Below are 20,402 nucleotides of genomic sequence, written 5' to 3'. Positions count from 1 at the left end.
ATTTAGTATTGGTATGCAAAGGTCAGCAAACCGTTGCTGCATTTTAATTGTTCGTTTGCTGGCGCACAATATTTTTATCCTGCCCTTTTGACCGTAAGATCCTCAAGGCGCAGTATACAAGTCAAAACAGTAATGTAATAAAACATCACAAAAATCCACAAGCTTCATCAACCACCGGGTAAGAATCAGTACAAGTGCAGCAAATAAACAGCAATAAGGTGCCGCTAAATGCCTGGAGAGAACAATTACCCAGACTCACTGCAGCAAGGTTCCTCCGCATGTGTTTTAGATAATATTATATCTGTTTTGAAATTTCAAGCCTGCGTTCATTTCTCTCTGCAGGGTGTGAGGCTCTACTGCCGCCTCCACAGTCTTTACACTCCGGTGATAAAGTAAGTATATTATCACAATGCTTTCGTATTTTGCCTGCTGCCTACATTGTCTTGCTGCTGCCTACATCACATCAGCTGAAATCTCTTCCCTTCCCTTATGTAAATGTAGTGAAGCCCTTGTCTGCTTGGGAGATCCAAGATGTTCTGCATGCTACTCTGAGAGGTGCGGATCAGGGTAGCTCACATCCTTGGAGGCAGGTTGCCACGTGGGACACCAAAGTCATATTCCGACCCCTGGGAATCTTATTCAAAAAAAAAGATTTTGCCACCACAATTGCAAATACCCTGTTTCTCATATTTTAAGACATACCCATAAAATAAGCCATAGCAGGATTTTTAAGCATTCAAGGAATATAAGCCATACCCCGAAAATAAGACATAGTGATAGGCACAGCAGCAATGCCGGCCGCGGCAGGAGGAGGAGGAAAAAAATAAGACATCCCTTGAAAATAAGCCATAGTGTGTTTTTTTGAGGAAAAAATAAATATAAGACATGTCTTATAATATGAGAAACACGGTACACATTCATAAGGGCATCAGAATTGCTTGGGGGAGGGGGGGGGAAGACAAAACCGAGATTCCTAAGAATTAGCCACTTCATAGGCCCATCAAGCAAATCTCTTTATCCTAGATTTCACTAGTCAAGGATGTAGATCCAGGTCCTGGAACTGATTCCACAGGCTGTAGCTAGATGATGCTCCAGGGACTTCCAGTGGACCTGTGCGACGTGAGAGGTCCGCACCTTACGCCTTTTGTTTTCAAACCTCTCAAATTATAAAAACCGCTATTAGGGATTTCTGAGGTAACACTAAACCTCTCTACTCTTCTCTATAACCTTATTGTAATCCCACTATCCCTTGTGGGTTTTACAAATAAAACGAGAGTACTTTTCCAGCCCAAACGTGGCCTGGTATCTTTTTAAGCTCTGGGGTGAATATGAGACTATTCTTAGTGTACACACCAGTAAGGGGTTCTCCTCACTTGAGCTCTCCCCACTGTGAAGCTTTCCTCCCTCCCGAGGAAACTTTGTGTCACCCTTGAACCAGTCTCCCTCTTCCTCCCCCTCTCGGTGCACTCAAGGGACAACAAACTATTCTTTCTGCCTTAGATAAGGGTTTTGTCCTTTTAATGAGTATCCCCACCAGATGAGCAATAGGTACCTCTGCTGGAAAGATCACACCGACGGTAGTTTAAATGGCACTTTAACTTAACATTTAATGTCTTAAAATCTTAACGGTTGCATTCAAGTTTCATGTGTTCAAGCGTGTGGTTTCAATAGAACTGTTCTTGATAATCATATAATTACAAACTTAACCAATTCCTCATCTACACCTACTCTAGTAACCTACTCCACAACCTCCCACACGCTCCCGCTCCCAAAACCCTCTCCCCTGATTTAACGGCTACCCATCCTCTTTAAACCCGCGGCTGTCCCGCCCCTCATGGAATGGAATGCCGTCAATCAACTAAGAGGCTGGGTTTAACACTTAACACCCTGGAGTTCTACACAAGCCAGCCCAATCCGTCACAACCTGCACTAACTGTGGCATCACATTCATAAATCTCTCAATTATACCACACTGGTCTGAATCCAGCTGATTTACCAGTCTGTTACACCTTTGCTGTGCAGTTCCCTGAGGAATATGTTTCCTTTGTCACCACCACTGCAACATAGAATCATAGAATCGTAGAGCCAGAAGAGACCATGAGGGTCATCTAGTCCAACCCCCTGCATTGCAGGAATCTTTGTCCCAACGTGGGGCTTGAACCCACGACCCTGAGATGAAAGAGTCTTGTGTTCTACCAATTGAGCTATCTAATGGTAGGCTCATACCTGTGTTTGATCAAACCTCTGCTCTAGCTCAGCCTGGAATGCCTCAGAAAACCAAGGAGCCTTCTGGACTCCCTACAGCTGGGAGTTGTGGTAGCTTGCAAGTCTCCATGACTCCTGGTTGCCAGTGATAGCTAGGTGCCCACAGCCCTGGGGGTTTCCCATGAGGACTGGACCATTCTGGGCAGTGTGGAGCTTTGAAGGATTCTCCTTCAAAGTAAGTTATGAACACTTAGTCCTGTGTCCTCTACATTAATAGGAACAGGTTTAAGCTTTAGGTTTAAGCTTTAGTTAGCAAGAGTAGCTGTGCCAATAGGTTTTGTATTTTGTTTCGTTTTAATAAACTTCATTTGGTTCCGTGGATCTCCAGATGTTGTTAGACACTCATCAGCACAGCTAATGGCCAGGGATGCTGGGAGTTGCAGTCCAACAACATCTGAGACCCATGAATTCCCCATCCCTGTTCTAGGACACCACAGCCATTATGTCGGTCATTCTTTTGTTCCTACCCTCTGAGCACAGAGTGAGCTACTTGTACAACAAACTGATTTGTGTTTATGACATACACAATTATTTCCATGAATCTCCAAGCAACTCCACAGCTTGATTGGCCTCTATCTTATTTCTCATTGAGCATCCTGACTGCCATTTACCAATTGCTAGTCTTTTTAAGCACTAGGATCTCAGACACGTTACCAGCTTGTGTTGCTGAAATTCAGCTTACTTTCACCAAACATGTTTGGCATAGCTGTCAACCCTCCCCCCCCCCCCCCAGGAAACTCCCTTATTCCAAGCCACAGCTCTCAACCTTCCCTTTTTTTGCTGGAAATTCCCTTATTCCGGCGCCGTTTCCCGCTGCTATCCTGGATTGTTAGATATACCATAGACCAGGCATCCCCAAACTTCGGCCCTCCAGATGTTTTGGACTACAATTCCCATCATCCATGACCACTGGTCCTGTTAGCTAGGGATCATGGGAGTTGTAGGTCAAAACATCTGGAGGGCCGCAGTTTGGGGATGCCTGCTATAGACTGTCCCCGGGACAGGTGAGGCTGCTGATCCCTTATTTTCAAATCCAAAAGTTTACAGCAATGATGTTTGGTAAGACATGTTTTCCTCCTTTTATCATAACCGTACTCCAATTCAGTCAGAAACTAAAGCAACTGATATATAATATTTATGGAATAAATGCCAGATCATTTCATTTGGTAGAACTCCAGGAATTGAGATACAATTTACTGGGTCAAAGTGAAACATTCATAGGAGGTAATCTTAGAAAATAATTCTTACTTTGGCACATTGTTTAAACATTCTCTCCTCATATGTGTAACATTATTTGTAAAACATTCTCTGCTTATTTGAAGTATTGAAACATAACGATTCCAGGTTTTGGCTTTCAGATGGGCACTATAGCTAGCCATGCTTGAAAAAGGGGATACATGGTCACATGATCTGTTTGTTTCTTAAACCAAATGCTGCTGGTCACATAAAACAAACTCTTATGATGAGGAAAACAAGCCTTGTTGCAATGCTTTATAAAAGGAGGAGGCTGCAATCCACCCCCCCTTTTGCACTTGACCTCTTATTCCCCAGTTATGGAGCAGATGTGGTGTTGTGAGTGACAAATCATTGTCATGCAAATAGAACCTAGAGCACAAAGGCATTTTTCATGAATCGGAATTCTGTTTAATTGAAGACACTGTAACCCCAGGGGAAAGTGGTGCTGGAGTGTGTTTGTGTGTGCACACTCATGCTTCCACACATGTGTATTGCATCCATTAAGCAAGTGATTCATACATACTTCAAAAAATGATAATCGCTTCAGCTGAGAAAATGTTACTGACCTTGGGGCATGCCATTAGGGACTTCTTTTGAATGCATCAGCTCCCAACAGCATTAAGCGAACAACATGCAAGAACAAGTATTGTTTTCCGTACAAGGAAGGTGGGTAGAAATTAGTATCCAGGGAGGACTGTGAACCAAACTCTTTATTAGCTAATAAATAATAACAGTAATAAGTGTACATACATACCAACAAATGCTATACATACCAACAGATTTAAGACTGGTATGAATTGCCGGAGTTCACTGGGAGCATCCCAGTAACGCCTGGGATTCCCTGCCCTGCATGGAATGTCCATGGGAACTGCCAAGAATTTCAATGTGGTGATCACATTAGTGGGAACTATAAATTACACAGAGAAATTTCCTTTCTATAATTACTCTGTCTGCCAAAGTTACGGCATTGTTCATGTTACTAACAACCATGTTGTTAATGAGCTTTCCATTTTTCTTTCTGTAGAGACCGAGACTACCACTTGAAGACCTACAAGTCAGTGATCCCAGCAAGTAAACTGGTGGACTGGCTGATTGCTCAGGTAATGACAGCATATGTATGCTACTGTTTTCCTGCTTGTTTTGCTTTCACAGTTTTATTACATCGAAGCATCATCCTCACTAATGTGGTCCAAAGGAAAGCAGAGAATAATAATAATATTAAAGTACAGGAATCCATCAAACATTAAAAGCTTCCCTAAACAGGGCTGCCTTGAGATGCCTTCTAAAGGTCTGGTAGTTGTTCTCTTTGACCTTTGGTGGGAGGGCATTCCACAGGGTGGGTGCCACTACCGAGAAGGCCCTCTGCCTGGTTCCCTGTAACTTGGCTTCTCGTAGCGAGGGAACCGCCAGAAGGCCCTCGGCGCTGGACCTCAGTGTCCGGGCAGAACAATGGGGGAGGAGATGCTCCTTCAGGTATACTGGACCGAGGTCGTTTAGGGCTTTAAGATACTTGGCACCAGCTTGGCTGCAGGAGCTGCCAAAAGGAGGCATCACAAGGCGCCATCCAACTGTCTTAAGGGCTCTACTCCGGATTTACATAGGGTTTACTCTATAGCCTTTTCTTCTCCTGAAGATATCCCACAGGGCAGTAGAGGTTTAGGATCAGAGTTTTCCTTCTCCTAGGTGGGCTACCTTCCCAGGTTGACGTGCCCCATCTGCCCCTCACTTCCCTCTGCAGCACATGCACAAACAGTCTCCTTCACTGTTGGACCCATTATTGGTCTCATCCATTCAATGCACCAGAGCCTGTCTTTGCATGCAGAGGAAGTCCTGCACTGAGGGTTTGAAACCCATTGGCTACCCTCACCTGGTTTAGCCGGCCAGTCGAAGCCATTCTCAGGGTGTGGCCACTTTCGCATGCTGACAGCTTATAGGAGCCACAGGTGAGAGCTGAGTGTAGGGTGGGGACCAAAGGTGGACAAACTACCTGAGAAGAAGCACGGTGTCCCCCCCCCCCACCGGAAGTACTAACACCCCATAAACCATACACATCTATAGTGGGCTAATGCCATAGTAACTATTAAAAATCTGCTTCCAATAGAGCCATTTTTGATACTGAAAACTATGGAAAATACTATAATTTTTGACCCAAACTGCAGTCTTGTGCAAACTTACCTTAGAATAAGTACCAGTGAACACAGTAGGTCTTACTTCTGAGTAAGCCTTCATATGAATCCAGCACAAATAAATATCTTAAGTTTTCATTTTTCAAATAAGTTAGCCCTATACTCGTTTAGATTTAATTGCCTGGCAGAGTTTTGAAGAACTGTTCCTTCTGTTTGTGATTTGGGCTCAAACAGCCAAGGAGATCACTTACTAATGGAAAAGTCTGGTTTTCATTTCCACATCAATATCTAAAGATCCAGAGAAGCAATCATGTAAGAGACACTTTCTGCCTTATTGAGTATATAATTTTCCGTCCGTATTCACCCCCTCAATGAACTTGTTGATTTTTGTGTACTGTACAAGATATAGCCAGAGTTGAGAGAACTTTTGAAAGCAGCTATGTAATGTGAGATGACAGGGGCACCTTCTCTGTGCTTAATTTCTATAAGAGCACAGAATGGGCATCAAATATCATTAAACATGTTGGCAATTGAAGTTGTAATATATTACATAAACTTAGCATTATGTAATGTCCTCTTATTCAGAGGCTTAGTAGGGTTAGCTGACCCATTGGAGTGGCCTCGTTACAGTTCATGTTGTTAGCCTAACACAAGAAAGCGCGTTCAGCCACTGCATACTGTTGATGTGGGAAGAGAAAAAGAGAGAAATTTGGCATAGGATTGTAGCAACATCTTACCAGGTATAGACTATCTGAGCTGCAAGATTTGGAATTTGAACAGTTGGACCATTAATGGCCAGAGTTCATTCTTGGCTCAACCAAGTTCCAATTTCTCAAGGCTGTAAAATTGGGTGAGTGTCCCAGAGTAGAAATAACTTGTTATGACACTATTTTTTTGGACCAATACAGACTGTTGGCCAGTCTTTGTCAATATTGTTGCCACTTAGTGACAATAGTTCTCCAGAATTTCAGGGAATCATAGAATCGTAGAGTTGGAAGGGACCACAAGGGCCATCGAGTCCAACCCCCTGCAATGCAGGAATCTTTTCGTCCAGGGTGGTACTTCACCCCACAACCCTGATATAAAGAGTTCCATGTTCTCCTGACTGAGCTATTCAATACTGTGTAGATGGTGGACAGTGTATAGCCATTGGCCTGGCTCAAAGCAAGTATGTTGGTATGTTCTTTTCAGTACTTGCTGACTTACATAGATACTGGAGGAAAAAAAATAGTTCAGTAGTCAAAAGAGAAGTGTCTGACCCCTATGCTGTGGCTAGAAATATATATGAATGTGCTGCATATGTAGCAATAAGTCCTGTAACTTCTAGAAGCAGGAAACATATATTTCCTGGAGTTTCCTGCTGTTGTGCCTTCTGGATACTTTGGTGTTCCCACATGGCCTGTAGAGTTAGCTTTCCCCTTAAATATATGCCTCCCACTCCTATTGGAAACAAGATACGTATGTATGTTCTTGGCTTCCCCTTTCCATTTTCTCACGGATAAGTTCTTAAATGTGCTTAATCTTTAATAATAAAAAAGTGAGTAACCTGGCAGGGCATGTATTGCTATTCCAGAACAAGATCACATACAGTGGTGCCTCGCTTAACGAATGCCCTGCTTAACGAAATTTCCGCTTAACGAAAGGATTTTTCGAGCGGAGGTTGCCTTGCTAGACTAATGCGTTTTACGAAAAATTCGTCTAGCGAATCGCGGTTTCCCATAGGAATGCATTGAAATTCAATTAATGCGTTCCTATGGGCAAAAAAAAAATTCAATGCATTCCTATGGGATTTGCTAGACGAATTTTTCGCTATAAGAAAAGACCCGTGGAACGAATTAATTTCGTCTAGCGAGGCACCACTGTACCTTTATTTTAAAACGGTGTTATATGGTCCTGCCTTTGACTTAGCAGGCAGATCAAGCCAATCAAGCTCATTTGGATTGTGGTGTCAGTCCTGTATGCCAAGCATTGGAGAGAAAGCAACATTTTCCCATAATTGAATAAAAGAATAAGATGCTTCTTAGCATAGCTGCCAAGTTATCCCTTTTTTAAAGGGATTTTCCATTATGCTGAATAGGCTTCCTCGCGAGAAAAGGGAAAACTTGGCAGCTATGCTTCTTAGATGCCTACCAGCAGAATATGTAGGCAGTAGCCCTGTCCTGTTGACATTCCCAGTAGCTAGCAGTCAGTGGCATACAGACTCTGCAAATAATACAACAGCACATTTTTAATCTGATTTTTTTATATAAAAAAAATATTGTTGTTGAGGCTAAACATTTAGAGACAAGTATTAAGATGGTATCTACTGCACTCGTTCCATTACTGCAAGGATTTACCCTTGCACAACAGAACTTTCCCTCCCTCTCCTCCCTGTGCTCTTCTGAGATCTACTTCGGAGGCTTGGGAGAACTCCCAGAAGAGATTTAGGGGTTGTATGGTGGTTGTGGTGAGTTCTGTTTTACAAAGAGAAATCCCTGCACCAACAGAACAAGAGGCATAGGTGCTACATTGGATACAAGCCTTATCATTCAATATTATTCCAAGTATTTATATGCCACTTGATATTCAGAAATTCTAAGTGGATTTCTAAGTTACATGCTCCCTTTGCCATGTAGTCTGCAACTCCTTTGCCAATGTTCCAGCCATAGGCCCAGACTGGCTTCCAGCTGTGCTCAAATGTAAGCCATTCAAATTCTGTTATCTGAACCATTCTTAAACTTTGTTTTTGCTCTTCTTTTTCCCATTTGGGAAGGCTTTGTATGGTATCTGGAGTATGCAGAGAGGATTTGCAATGTTTTATTTTTAGTCACCTCTTTGACCTGAAAGTTGCTGTTTTGCAAGAAATAATGTCCGAGTCCAAGCTGCATTATGATGACTGCAAGCCAAGTTTGCTGGATAAGTCATCTGCTCTAAGACTTTACGTGCAGTTGCTTGTAAGCAGATTGGATTCCCAAAGGCTTGCTTAAGAATGGTGTCAAAAACCATTTCCTCTTCGATTTAAACACAGTTTGGGGGTAGATAGAATGACATTGTGGCCCCTTGTGGATTATGAACTCACCATTTCCCCGTTTAACTCACAGCGAGCCCTGGGGTAGGAAATTGTATTGGGGGGGATGTAAGTTAAGCCTAGAAATTATATTAATGTCAAAAAGTTTCATGTAAAGATTGATAATACCCTCTGGTTTGCCTGCACTACAGGAAAATTGAGAAATAGATCTGGTCAACACTTGCAGCATTTTGTGATGTTTGTCCTCTAGGAGTCAGCAGTAGTTTCTGAGTTTGTTGAAGCTGAAAGCAGTACTGGACTAGTCTTATTGAATAAAGACAAATACAGCCTAGTCTCAGTTTTTACATATTACATCCATGGCAGCTGCTACATATATCTAAGTTTCCATGCACTTGTTGCAGCTATTGGTTCTAACAGCTACTACAGGTACACATTGCATACCTCTCCCCGGCAAGGAGAGAGTTGCTGTTGTCCATTCACCTTTCAAATAGTATTTTTATTTCAGCAGCTAGAAACAAAAAAGGGAATTGAGAAATTGTTTTGCTTCTTTTTGCATTGTGGCTCAGATGCTTTCCCCTTCTCTCAGTTGCAGGGAAAAGGAAGTGCTTCAACGAAGAAAAGGGAAGCAAAGCAGTCCCAAAACTTAATTTATGTTTCTCTCCTCTCATGAGGTGAGAAGTTTCTATAGCAGCAGCAGTTTGTGCCAATAACTAAAACAGGCAAGTTTGGTGCACAGTTGTCTCAACAAGAGGGACGCAGGTGGCACTGTGGGTTAAACCACAGAGCCTAGGGCTTGCTGATCAGAAGGTCGGCGGTTCGAATCCCTGCAATGGGGTGAGCTTCTGTTGCTCAGTCCCAGCTCCTGCCAACCTAGCAGTTCAAAAGCACATCAAAGTGCAAGTAGATAAATAGGTACCACTACAGCGGGAAGTGTGCTGCTCTGGTTCGCCAGAAGCGGCTTTGTCATGCTGGCCACATGACCTGGAAGCTGTATGCCGACTCCCTTGGCCAATAACGTGAGATGAGCACCGCAACCCCAGAGTCGGTCATGACTGGACCTAATGGTCAGGGGTCCCTTTACCTTTTACCTGTCTCAACAAGAGACATCATTAGATCCTCAGACTGATGAGATTGAGATTCTCTTGTGTGAACTAGTTGCTGCCCTGAGCTCACCCAGACCAAGGAGGACAAACAGCTGGTAGTTTAATTCTTTATTGACAAAGCGAACATTCACAGTAGCCTATAAGAAGCCTGCAAGCAGGGCATTGGGACCTGTGGGCACCATGATGGTGACCCCCTGAAATAAAGCGATCAGTCAGATCTTAGACCTAAGCAAGAAATATTCATGGATAGGTTGTAGCTATGCTATTGACTGTTCCAATACAAAATATGTGTATATTATATCTGTTAGGATAGGAGTTAAGTTTCCTTAGCTGTGTGACATAGCTTTTGCTATCACCGTGGAAGGGGAAAGTATATCCAGGTTTAAATGGGAATGGAGCAGGAAGAAGAATCTCTTTCAATGGGGAAGGGGAGTTCACTTAATGGGAAAAGGCTCGTATCAACTGCTTCCTGCATGGAGCTACCGGTATGCCGGTGTGGTTCTATTTCAGTTGAGTACCCACACAAATCAGGCACCAAAACAAACATTTTTGTCTGCTTTTCCAGGTCAGCCAGAAACACCCATTGCATCATTCCTGGAAATATTGTACACTAACATTCATTCAATTAATGTGACTGGCAGGGGTATGGGTTATTTCTTTTTAAAGCAGACATGATTTTCTCTGGGGGGGGGGCTACAGTGTCATATAGAAATTGTATTAAAACTGACCTTTTGGGAAGTCTGAATAAGGAGTCTTCACCCTCATTCCATCATGGGTTTGGCTGCCTCTTACTCTAAAAGGGTGTTTATTGTCTGTAGCCAATGGGCATTAAATTCAGACTATCGCAATTGCCAGTTAAAGGAGGACTCTGCATTGAGGTAATGTGCTGTGTTTGTACTGTTAAAACAGCTGCTTTCCGGAGCTCTGGTCTTTGTGCTTCCAATTCCTGTGGGAGGCAAGAGGCACTATATATAGGAATGAATGGGATTCAGGCAAAGGGAGTCCCATTTTAATTGCTTACTTTTGTTTCTTTGCAAAGAGTGCCACACCAATTTGAGAGCTGGGACCCGGTCACAGACTGGGGGAGAAGTTCTGTGAATTAGGAAGTGGTCTGAGGTGTAACATTTGTCCTCTCTTGTTACCAGGGAGACTGTCAGACGAGGGAGGAAGCTGTTGCGCTGGGCGTTGGATTCTGCAACAATGGCTTCATGCACCATGGTAATTCATCAATATCCCTTTCTCCTATCCAATTAACAGGGACCTCACATTGTCTCATTAACCAGGAAATGTGGCAGAACCTTCTACTGCATAATGTTGCCACCAGTGCAGAGTACGAAACAGCCATCGAACCGGGCCTGTAAGATGGAAGGAGAGCCAAAAGCCTTTAACAGACAAACCGTTTTGCCATCTATATTAAAATTGCAAGGTGTACACAAACCTGTAGGGTATCTTCTGCTTCATGCAGAAGATTATGCAGCTGGAAGAGACCAGGGGGAGGGCCTCTACTCACTGGTCCTGAATGGGGTAACTGTGCCCCTGTGCGCAGCCTGGGAGTCATTTTGGACTCACAGGTGTCCATGGAGGCACAGGTTAATTCTGTGTCCAGGGCAGCTGTCTACCAGCTCCGTCTGGTACGCAGGCTGAGACCCTACCTGCTTGCAGACTGTCTCGCCAGAGTGGTGCATGCTCTGGTTATCTCCCGCTTGGACTACTGCAATGTGATCTACGTGGGGCTACCTTTGAAGGTGACCCGGAAACTGCAATTAATCCAGAATGCGGCAGCTAGACTGGTGACTGGGAGTGGCCGCCGGAACCATATAACACCGGTCCTGAGAGATCTACACTGGCTCCCAGTACGTTTCCAAGCACAATTCAAAGTGTTGGTGCTGACCTTTAAAGCCCTAGATGGCCTCGGTCCTGTATACCTGAAGGAGTGCCTCCACCCCCATTATTCAGCCCGGACACCGAGATCCAGCGCCGAGGGCCTTCTGGCAGTTCCCTCATGTGGTGAGGTTACAGGGAACCAGGTGAGGGCCTTCTTGGTAGTGGCACCCGCCCTGTGGAACGCCCTCCCAGCAGATGTCAAGGCAATTTTACTTTTAAAAGACAACTGAAGGCGGCCCTGTTTAGGGAAGTTTTTAATGTTTGGTGCTGTATTGTTTTCGGTTGGAAGCCGCCCAGAGTGGCCAGGGAAACCCAGCCAGATGGGCGGGGTATTAATAATAATAATAATAATAATAATAATAATAATAATAATAATATACAGTATTATTATTATTATTATTATTATTATTATTATTTATCACCATCATCATTATTATTATTATCACTGGCTCCCTGTCCATCACTGTGCATAAGCAAAGGGCAGTTATGGCACAGGAAATTGTCCCCTGAAAATAGCCTGCAAATAAATATAGATGACTGATAAAGGCAATAGACCTCCCAGGAGTTGGGCCAGGGCTCTTCTTGTAGGCCAGAGCGAAATGCTCTGAGGAGCTGCATGGCAAAGAGGGAGTGGCCAAAGTGTGTAAGTGGGTGTGGCTTAAGTGTAAATATGGCTACGTTCAATTAAAACAACTAAGGACACATTTTGGGTGGATTGGGGATCATGACATCACAGCAGGGGGCCCACAGAAGCAGTCAAATCCAAAAATAAAATAGAAATATAACAATTTAATAAAAAATATAATGAAATATAATGAATTCTTTGTTTTCAAAATCACATTTTAAGATAAGATATCTTTATTGTCATTGTCCCCTTGCGGGAACAACGAAATTACTCGGTTGCTACATCCACTCAGATAAAGCATTCCGTATAATCCAAAATTACTACAAAACTTAATTAAAAACAGTAAATACAATACAAAATAACAAGTAAAATAAGAGGACTTCATCTTATTTTCTGGGGGGGGCGGAGAGGGAGTTCCTCCCAAAAAAGCCCTCTTGGGGTCAGGGGCGGAGGAAGGGGGTGCGGTGGAGGCAGGCTGCCCTGGGTGTCACCACTGAGGGGGGTGACAAAATGCTGGGTGGCACTCACCGTGGGGCCTGCAGCATGCCCTAGCCATGCATCTCTCTTGGAAGTGACGTGGTGGCTTGGGCAGGCTCTACGCTGCCCAAACAATCTGCCCGCCGCCTCCTCCCCCTCAGCTGGAGGGCGGCTGAGTGGGACGAGGCAGGCAGACTCCTTGGAGGCCCCATGGAGCATCCTGCCCCGGTTGGCCCCGCCCCACGGGCAGCAGGCCCCGCCCCTGGGCTCAGGGCACACGCACCGCCCCAGGCGCCCGATCGGCTTGCTCCGCTGCTGCTTGGGGGACGCGAGTGAATTAATGTGGTCTCTTTGCCTTGCTTATCCCCACCTTGCTGTGATACCCCCCAAGGCCGTCTTAAGCGACCCTGGCGCCGTGGAGCGACGGATCCCTCCGGCGCCCCCCGCCCCGTTTCCCAGCGCGGTGGGCGGGCGCCGCGCGGCTGCTGCACGATGGGCGGGAAGGCACAGTATGGTTGCCGTGGGTGCAGGTGCACGGCGAACCGGCAGACCGGCCGGCCAGCGGGCGGGCGCAGCTCGCGGCGCCCTCCTGGTGGGCCGGCACCGTGGTGCCCTGCGCCACCGGGGGTCTACCTAGAGCCGGCCCTGATACCCCCTAAAAAGGGATAAAAAGCAGGAAGTAAAAACAGGGCACCGCCACTTCTAAATCATTTGGTTGAAGTCTCTGAGGGTTGGGGTGTGTGTGTTAAATCAAGGTAGAAAGGAATTACTAATTAATAAGAGAACTTATTTTTATTGTTCAGTTTGTTTCAATAATAATTTATTGAATTTACCTCAGACTTCACTTCTTCTGTCTTGGCCTCTTCTGTAGACTCTGAGGTAGATTTTGATCAGATCCTCTGCCTGTGCCGGGGCATAACAGTGCTCCTCCAGTCCATTCCAAGCAACTGATAAAACATTTCTCTTCAAGTACATAAGGGGAGCAAATTAGAGGAAATAGGCCTCATATACACAGACACACAAATGCAATTTGCAAGCAATGCCCTGTATCCTGTTTGCTTCCCATTCAGTAATGAAAATCTGCCCCCAAATGAAAGCTGATCTCCCCACATCCAGCCATTTCCCTACACCTTTCCTTTGTTCATGGTGCAGCTCTCAGACCCTGAGCCCATTGTCAGGCAGCTTTGGATTAATGTCATTCATTTCCCTCTTCTTTTTCTGTTCCCACCCCTGCTATTGTATTCTAGACATTGAAGTGGCCCCAGACATCAATTTGAGAGCTATAAAAAGAATGCTGTTTCTAAAAAAGGCAAACCCTACAATTTGAACCTCCGTGTGTGAAAACTTAAATCATTTTTACTCTTCCAAATGTTCTCTTTGAATCAAGGGCGTGTTTGTGTCTTTGTGACTAAAGCTCTACATGGCTTGCAGTATGTATACTTTAGTAAGAAGATAAGCAGGTAATAGCTGAGATTTAGTTTTTCTACATCAGTAGTGGGTGGAGTTCATTATGTATGATGTTATTGTATTAGACCACTGGTCTTTCCTCCTGCTCTGAAGGGTAGGACTCAAGCAAATGGCTTCAAGTTACAAGAAAGGAGATTCGACTTAACATTTGGGGGAAAAACTTTCTGACAGTAAGAGCTGTTTGGCACAGACTCCCATGAGAGGTTGTGGACTCTCCTTCTTTAGAGGTTGGGTGGCCATCTGTCATGGATGCTGTTGCTGAGATTCCTGCATTGCAGGAGCTAACTCTTGGGTCCCTTCCAACTCGTAAGATTCTATGATTCTGTCAAGTTGCATGCACAGCCATGTTGGTGTAGTTTGGAGCATCCCAGACCCCACCTCTGGATTCTGTTTAGAGTTAGCACATCAACTGCATTGAGTGGCTTAGAATCAGTCCAAGGCTAAATGCCTGGAGCACGACTCATCCACCCTCCCTTTTTCTAAAGAATGTGTGTATGCAAAGGCAAGGCTGCATTCTGCATCATTGGCAGGAGTGTCAGGTATTCACTGAGAAGAGGTTTTCGGCTCATTGCAAGGGATCAGCAGAGAACCTGAAGGTTACATGCTGCATGGGTTCAGTATAGCATGGTGAGCTAGCTAGGTAAAGTGCTAGTGGATCTTTCTGTATACTTCTGTATACAAGGTTTACTTCTAAGACCAGAAGAACTTTATTATACAGTCGTACCTCGGGTTACGACCACCTCGGGTTGCGAACAATTTGGGTTACAAACTGCGCAAACCCGGAAGTATTTTCGCCCCGCGCGCGTGCGCAGAAACGGCATGTGCGGTTTGCGCATGCGCAAAGCGCGAAAATAGCGCTTTGCGCATGCACAAAATGGCGCTTCGGGTCACGTTCGGTTTACAAACTTTTCGGGTTACGAACTGCGATCCAGAACGGATCGTGTTCGTAACCCGAGGTATTACTGTAGTAGATTAGTTCATGGTGTACCAGCATCTCTTAAAGTTAATGTAGCTAGGGTGTTTATGCTTGTCCTGTGCATGAGACAATAAACACTTTATACTTTGAACTGAACTGATATACCCTCCAACATTTCTCTAATGAAAATAGAGCTGTCCTCTTCAATAACAACAACAACGTTATTATTCATACCCTGCCCATCTGACTGGGTTGTTCCAGCCACTGGGCAGCTTCCGACATACAGTATATAAAAACATAATAAAGCATTGGACATTAAAAAACTTCCCTATACAGTGGTACCTCAGGTTACAAATGTAGGAACTTTTATATAATATAGCAGACTTAAACGATTCCTTGTTTGAGTTTACACAGCAGCAAGCGGATTGCTAACTCATTTGAGTCCTTTTAATAATTATGCCTTCTACCTTCCTGGTTGATAATCCCTTTTGTCCCTCTTAAAGAAAAATACCATATTTTTCGTTCCATAAGACGCACCTGACCAAAAGACGCACCTAATTTTTTAGAGGAGGAAAGGCGGAAAGCCCTGGTTTTTATGGAGTTCAGCTCACAGTTGTGCAGCTTCTTTAGGAAAGGAAAGGGAGCCATTTCTACAGATAATCTAATCAGCCAGTCACATGTCGCTGGGGAAACACAACAATGGAGGCCTGGGCAAGGGGGCTGGGCCCGGGAAGGGAGCTAGCTTCTCTTATCTCCCTCCCAATCTCTTGCAACCAGCTGCTGAGCGGGTTCTCTTTCCCTCTTGTTAGCCTTTAGCTCTTTCTAAACAAAGCACAATCTGCTTTTCACCCCTGGGCAATTCGGCTCCAGGGACCATGCATTCGCTCCATAAGAGGCACAGACACTTTCTCTTACTTTTTAGGAGGAAAAAAGTGTGTCTTATGGAGCGAAAAATACGGTACACATGAATCTGAATGATAATAACATAAACTACTTTACTGTCAGATACACTGAGTACATACTTAGGTTACATAACATATAAACTATATACTAGATATTAGTGAGTCCCAAAAAGACTCCATCAGAGCATTTACTACTTAACACTCCTATCAGCAGCAGACCAACTGACCAACTGACTGTCACATGGAGGCAATTAGTCCTCTCTTAGAATGTTGGATTTGACTGACATATCCCACAACAAACACCTCGGGTTACAAATAGCCTACTTTGGGTTACAGACTCTGCTAACCTAGAAGTAGTACCTCGGGTTAAGAACTTTACATCAGGATGAGAACAGAAATCACGCGCCGGCAGTGGGAGGCCCCATTAACTAAAGTGGTACCTTAGGTTAAGAACGGTTTCAGGTTAAGAACGGACCTCCAGAATGAATTAAGTTCGTAACCAGAGGTAACCACTTTACAGGGCTGCCAACCTTCTAAAGGTTGTATAGTTACTTATCTCGGCTCGGAAGTCGCATAGCTGCATATCCTCCAACATTTCTCCAATGGAAATAAAGACATTCCAGGATCAAATCAGAAACTGGGGCAGCTTCTGTAAATCCCTGTAAAATAGGGACACTTGGAGGGTCTGAACTGAGTGGGAAAGGAGTTTTCTCAACTGAGAATGGATTGGGAACTGACTACTGGAAAGCAAGAAAACTCTGATGTTTTGCTGGACCCATGCATACTCTGCTGATCACACTGGTCCAAATGTGGTGCAGTATCAACAACAGATGGTGGCCAAAGTTTAGCAGGATATGGGTCAACTGACTTCTACAAGTCTAGCAAGCCATCTGCAGATTTCTATTATACTTCTTCCACACATCAGCTGTTAAAGCTGTTAAAGATGAAGGAGTATATTAGGACATGACCTCTCTGGTTCAATGAATTCCAGCCAAGAAAATAGTTAAACCAAAAACAAAACACTGCTGAAGGAGAAGAGACACAGCTGAGAAGTTAATGTAGTTCTATGACCATTCTCTTATCTTTCAATGGAGTTGGCTGGCCTTTGGAAACCTCACAATGGACCTATGTTTACTAACTGGAGTTCTTCCAAGACGTGGATGAAAAGCAGCAGTTGTTTTGCATCCTCTCTTGGATATTTCAGATTCTGTGTCAGCTACACACAGCCTAGACTCATGCCCGTCTGCAGGGACAGTGTGTCAGACCTACTGCAGAGGAGAGCACGTTTGTCCTACTGGGACTAGCAGGATAGGGAAAGCGCTATCAGAGAACTCTGTGGAGGTGTTAAGAGTGGAGAGATGGGATTCAGAGGGAAGGGGTCATGGCTCTTTAGCATCCATCTGGTAATCTTGTTTGCCTTTTTCATATGCAAAGCAAGGTGTGGTTTTTTTACAGTGATTTTTCTTTTCTATTTTATAAAAAACCCTATTTATTGCCCTTTCAGAAAGTTCCCATTGATGAGACAAAAGAAAAAAGCTATGTGCTTAAAAATGAGTTGCAACATGTCACCTTTAAACCAAAAACAATTCCATCTATGTTGCAAGAGAAAAGTGGATATATAGAATCCTACCATGTAACTTCATGCATTGGGAGGATCAGACTAGTGGGTTCAATAGCTGTAAGAACAAAGAATATACGATTGTCTGTTGCTGTTGGTGACCTGTTTGTTGTTATTGTTGTTGTTTTTAAATGGCAATGTTGCTTTTATATTCCTGTTGTGCTTGGCGTGTACTGACATATCTACCCGCTTCCCACTTTTTGGTTTCAAGTTCTGGAGAAGAGCGAATTCAAAGACGAGTCTCAGTATTTCCGCTTTCATGCAGATGAGGAGATGGAAGGTACAAGTTCTAAGAGCAAGCCATTGCGAAATGACTTCAAGCTGATTGAAAACATCTTAGCTAAAAGCTTGTTGGTAAGGAAGAGCTTCTGATACACTTATTTCCTAAAAAAATAATAATGCCCATCATTATGACTGTGTGTGTATGTGTGTATGACTAGGTTGAAGCTCTTGGGGGAGGAAGCATTGTTGTTGCCAAGAGACATATTGCAGTTTCCTCTCCCTGCAATGTTAACTTGTTTGTCTGATTCACATGTTATCTGTGAATTGGCGGTCACATGAACAAGGAAGAGTGCTGCTGGTCCTGTCCCAACAGTGTATGTGCATCTGCCTCTGGCCCTTGATATCCATGCTTTCTGCAAGGGGTGCCTGCATGTGATCCACTCAATCCATTTAGGCTTTCCCCATGAACAAGCTTCCTTTCCACATGTTTAATGACTCATTCATAGGTATCCCTTTGCAGACATCACACTGAATGGAGCAGTACTGCCAGGGCAAGTTACTTTTGGAGAAGGCTCTCTCCTTCTCCAAGGAGTGGCCTTATGCATGGATAGTGGGTGCACAGGACTGTGCTCAGGAACATATCTGGAGTGGTAAGACTCCCTAACCCCCTTGACTTCATACAGTGAGAATCAAGTCTATGCATTACTCCATCCAAAGTTATGTGTCTTGGTCATTCTAAAAAAAATCCTTCCAGTAGCACCTTAGAGACCAGAGACCAACCAAGTTGGTCATTGGTATGAGCTTTCTTGTGCACGCACACTTCTTTGGTTTAAAGGTGACATGTTGCATGCACACAAAAGCTCATACCAATGACAAACTTAGTTGGTCTCTAAGGTGCTACCGGAAGGATTTTTCTTTTGTTTGTTTCAACTACGTCAGACCAAAACAGCTACCTACCTGTAACTTGGTCATTCTAGAGTGTGTCATGGAATACTGACAACTGATAAACAGATCCACAAGCAGCTCCATAGGATTGGGTTGTTAATGTCTCTTAAACCACTTTTAAGTGAAAACAAGATTATTTTGGAACACAATGTGAGGCCATTTGCACATACAGAACTGATGTCAAATGTGTTTTAGTGCTTCTTAACCATGTGTGCAGGAACGCAGGTGGCACTGTGGGTTAAACCACAGAGCCTAGGGCTTGCTGATCAGAAGGTTGGCGGTTCGAATCCCTGCGACGGGGTGAGCTCCCATTGCTCGGTCCCAGCTCCTGCCAGTTCGAAAGCACGTCAGAGTGCAAGTAGATAAATAGATAAATAGTTTACCTCCAAGCGGGAAGGTAAACGGCGTTTCCATGCGCCGCTCTGATTTGCAAGAAGCGGCTTTGTCATGCTGGCCACATGACCCGGAAGCTATATGCCGGCTCCCTCAGCCAATAACGCGAGATTTGTGCCGCAACCCCAGAGTCGGTCACGACTGGACCTAATGGTCAGGGGTCCCTTTAACTTTACCTTTAACCATGTGTGCACAAAGCAGTGACTTCCTTTCCACTTGTTTTCTATTCGCATCTGTATTTCTAGGTGTCTCACGTCTGTCATTCTGATTCTATAAGCTCTTGCTCCATTCTGTTGCACTTTTGAGTGGATCATTTTATAAGCCTTGATTACTTTTCTTTTTCCGTCTAAACAAGCTTATTTCCTGACAGTGGGCCAGAGCCTGTGCCACTCTCTTTGCGGATAATAGCAAAATGGAAGAGCAGTAAAGAGTGCTTAGAAAAAGCATGGGAAAGGATCCAGAGTTCCATTAAGGAAAATAAGTGTATCCCAGTGGATGGCTTCAGCTGCCCTTATGCTGCTGCTCTCGATTTTTCTTATTGCAGCAGACATGCATATCCGCAGTGTTGTTTCTTTCCCCACTGCTTCCTTGCCTCCGCCCCTCCAGCCGCACTGCTGATTGCAGCTAGCAAAGAGGAGGAAAAAAAGAGAGTTTTCAAACTTGCAGTCTGTGTACTGTATCGTACTATTTACTGCTGAGTCCCTTAATACCTGGGGGCTATTAAAAGAACAGTTCCACAATGGCCATCCACCCTTCCCTCCCAATTTGAAAAAAATAGCAGACATATTTCCTATTTTCTATGCATTGCCTACAGATCTGATTTATTTGTATATGTTTAAAAAATATTCATTGGCTGCTTTTTAAAGCCAAACCCATGCATGGTGTATGTAATTAAAACCATAAAACACCAAGAATGCAATTGAAATACATATACTGCGACAGAATATAACCATCATTTAAGAGAAGGCTTTTGTAAACAAATGGATCTTTAGGGCATACTTCAAAGTCTGCAGTGAAGTCGGGACCCATTGGGGAGTTCAAATGGAACAAGAATTTCACAACCATGAACCTTTTCAACTGATGCTCTGTTTTGCCAATTATCTCTGCAGGTTCTTTAAATGATCTTTGGTAGTCAAGATATGAGGGAAAATATATTTTTTATTTGGACAGAATAGGAAAACCTTCTCAAACAGCAACAACCTCCCCCCGTCAGTAA

General features: G+C 44.0%; 1 protein-coding gene across 1 annotated transcript in view; it reads left to right on the top strand.

Moving 5' to 3' along the window:
- The window catches only part of PREX1 (phosphatidylinositol-3,4,5-trisphosphate dependent Rac exchange factor 1), a 236,004-nt gene that overhangs the window by 163,900 nt on the left and 51,702 nt on the right, over positions 1 to 20,402 (top strand). Inside the window, exons 13-16 of the mRNA XM_035122595.3 lie at positions 343 to 392; positions 4,526 to 4,601; positions 10,883 to 10,955; positions 17,838 to 17,980. Coding sequence (XP_034978486.2) covers positions 343 to 392; positions 4,526 to 4,601; positions 10,883 to 10,955; positions 17,838 to 17,980 — 342 coding nt within the window. The remainder of the gene's footprint in view (positions 1 to 342; positions 393 to 4,525; positions 4,602 to 10,882; positions 10,956 to 17,837; positions 17,981 to 20,402) is intronic.

This window comes from Zootoca vivipara, chromosome 7 (genome assembly GCF_965207765.1).
Source record: "Zootoca vivipara chromosome 7, rZooViv2.hap1.1, whole genome shotgun sequence".
Taxonomy (NCBI): Eukaryota; Metazoa; Chordata; class Lepidosauria; order Squamata; family Lacertidae; genus Zootoca; species Zootoca vivipara.
Note: the sequence above shows the minus strand (reverse complement) of the source record. Positions and strands in the feature narration are given on the sequence as shown.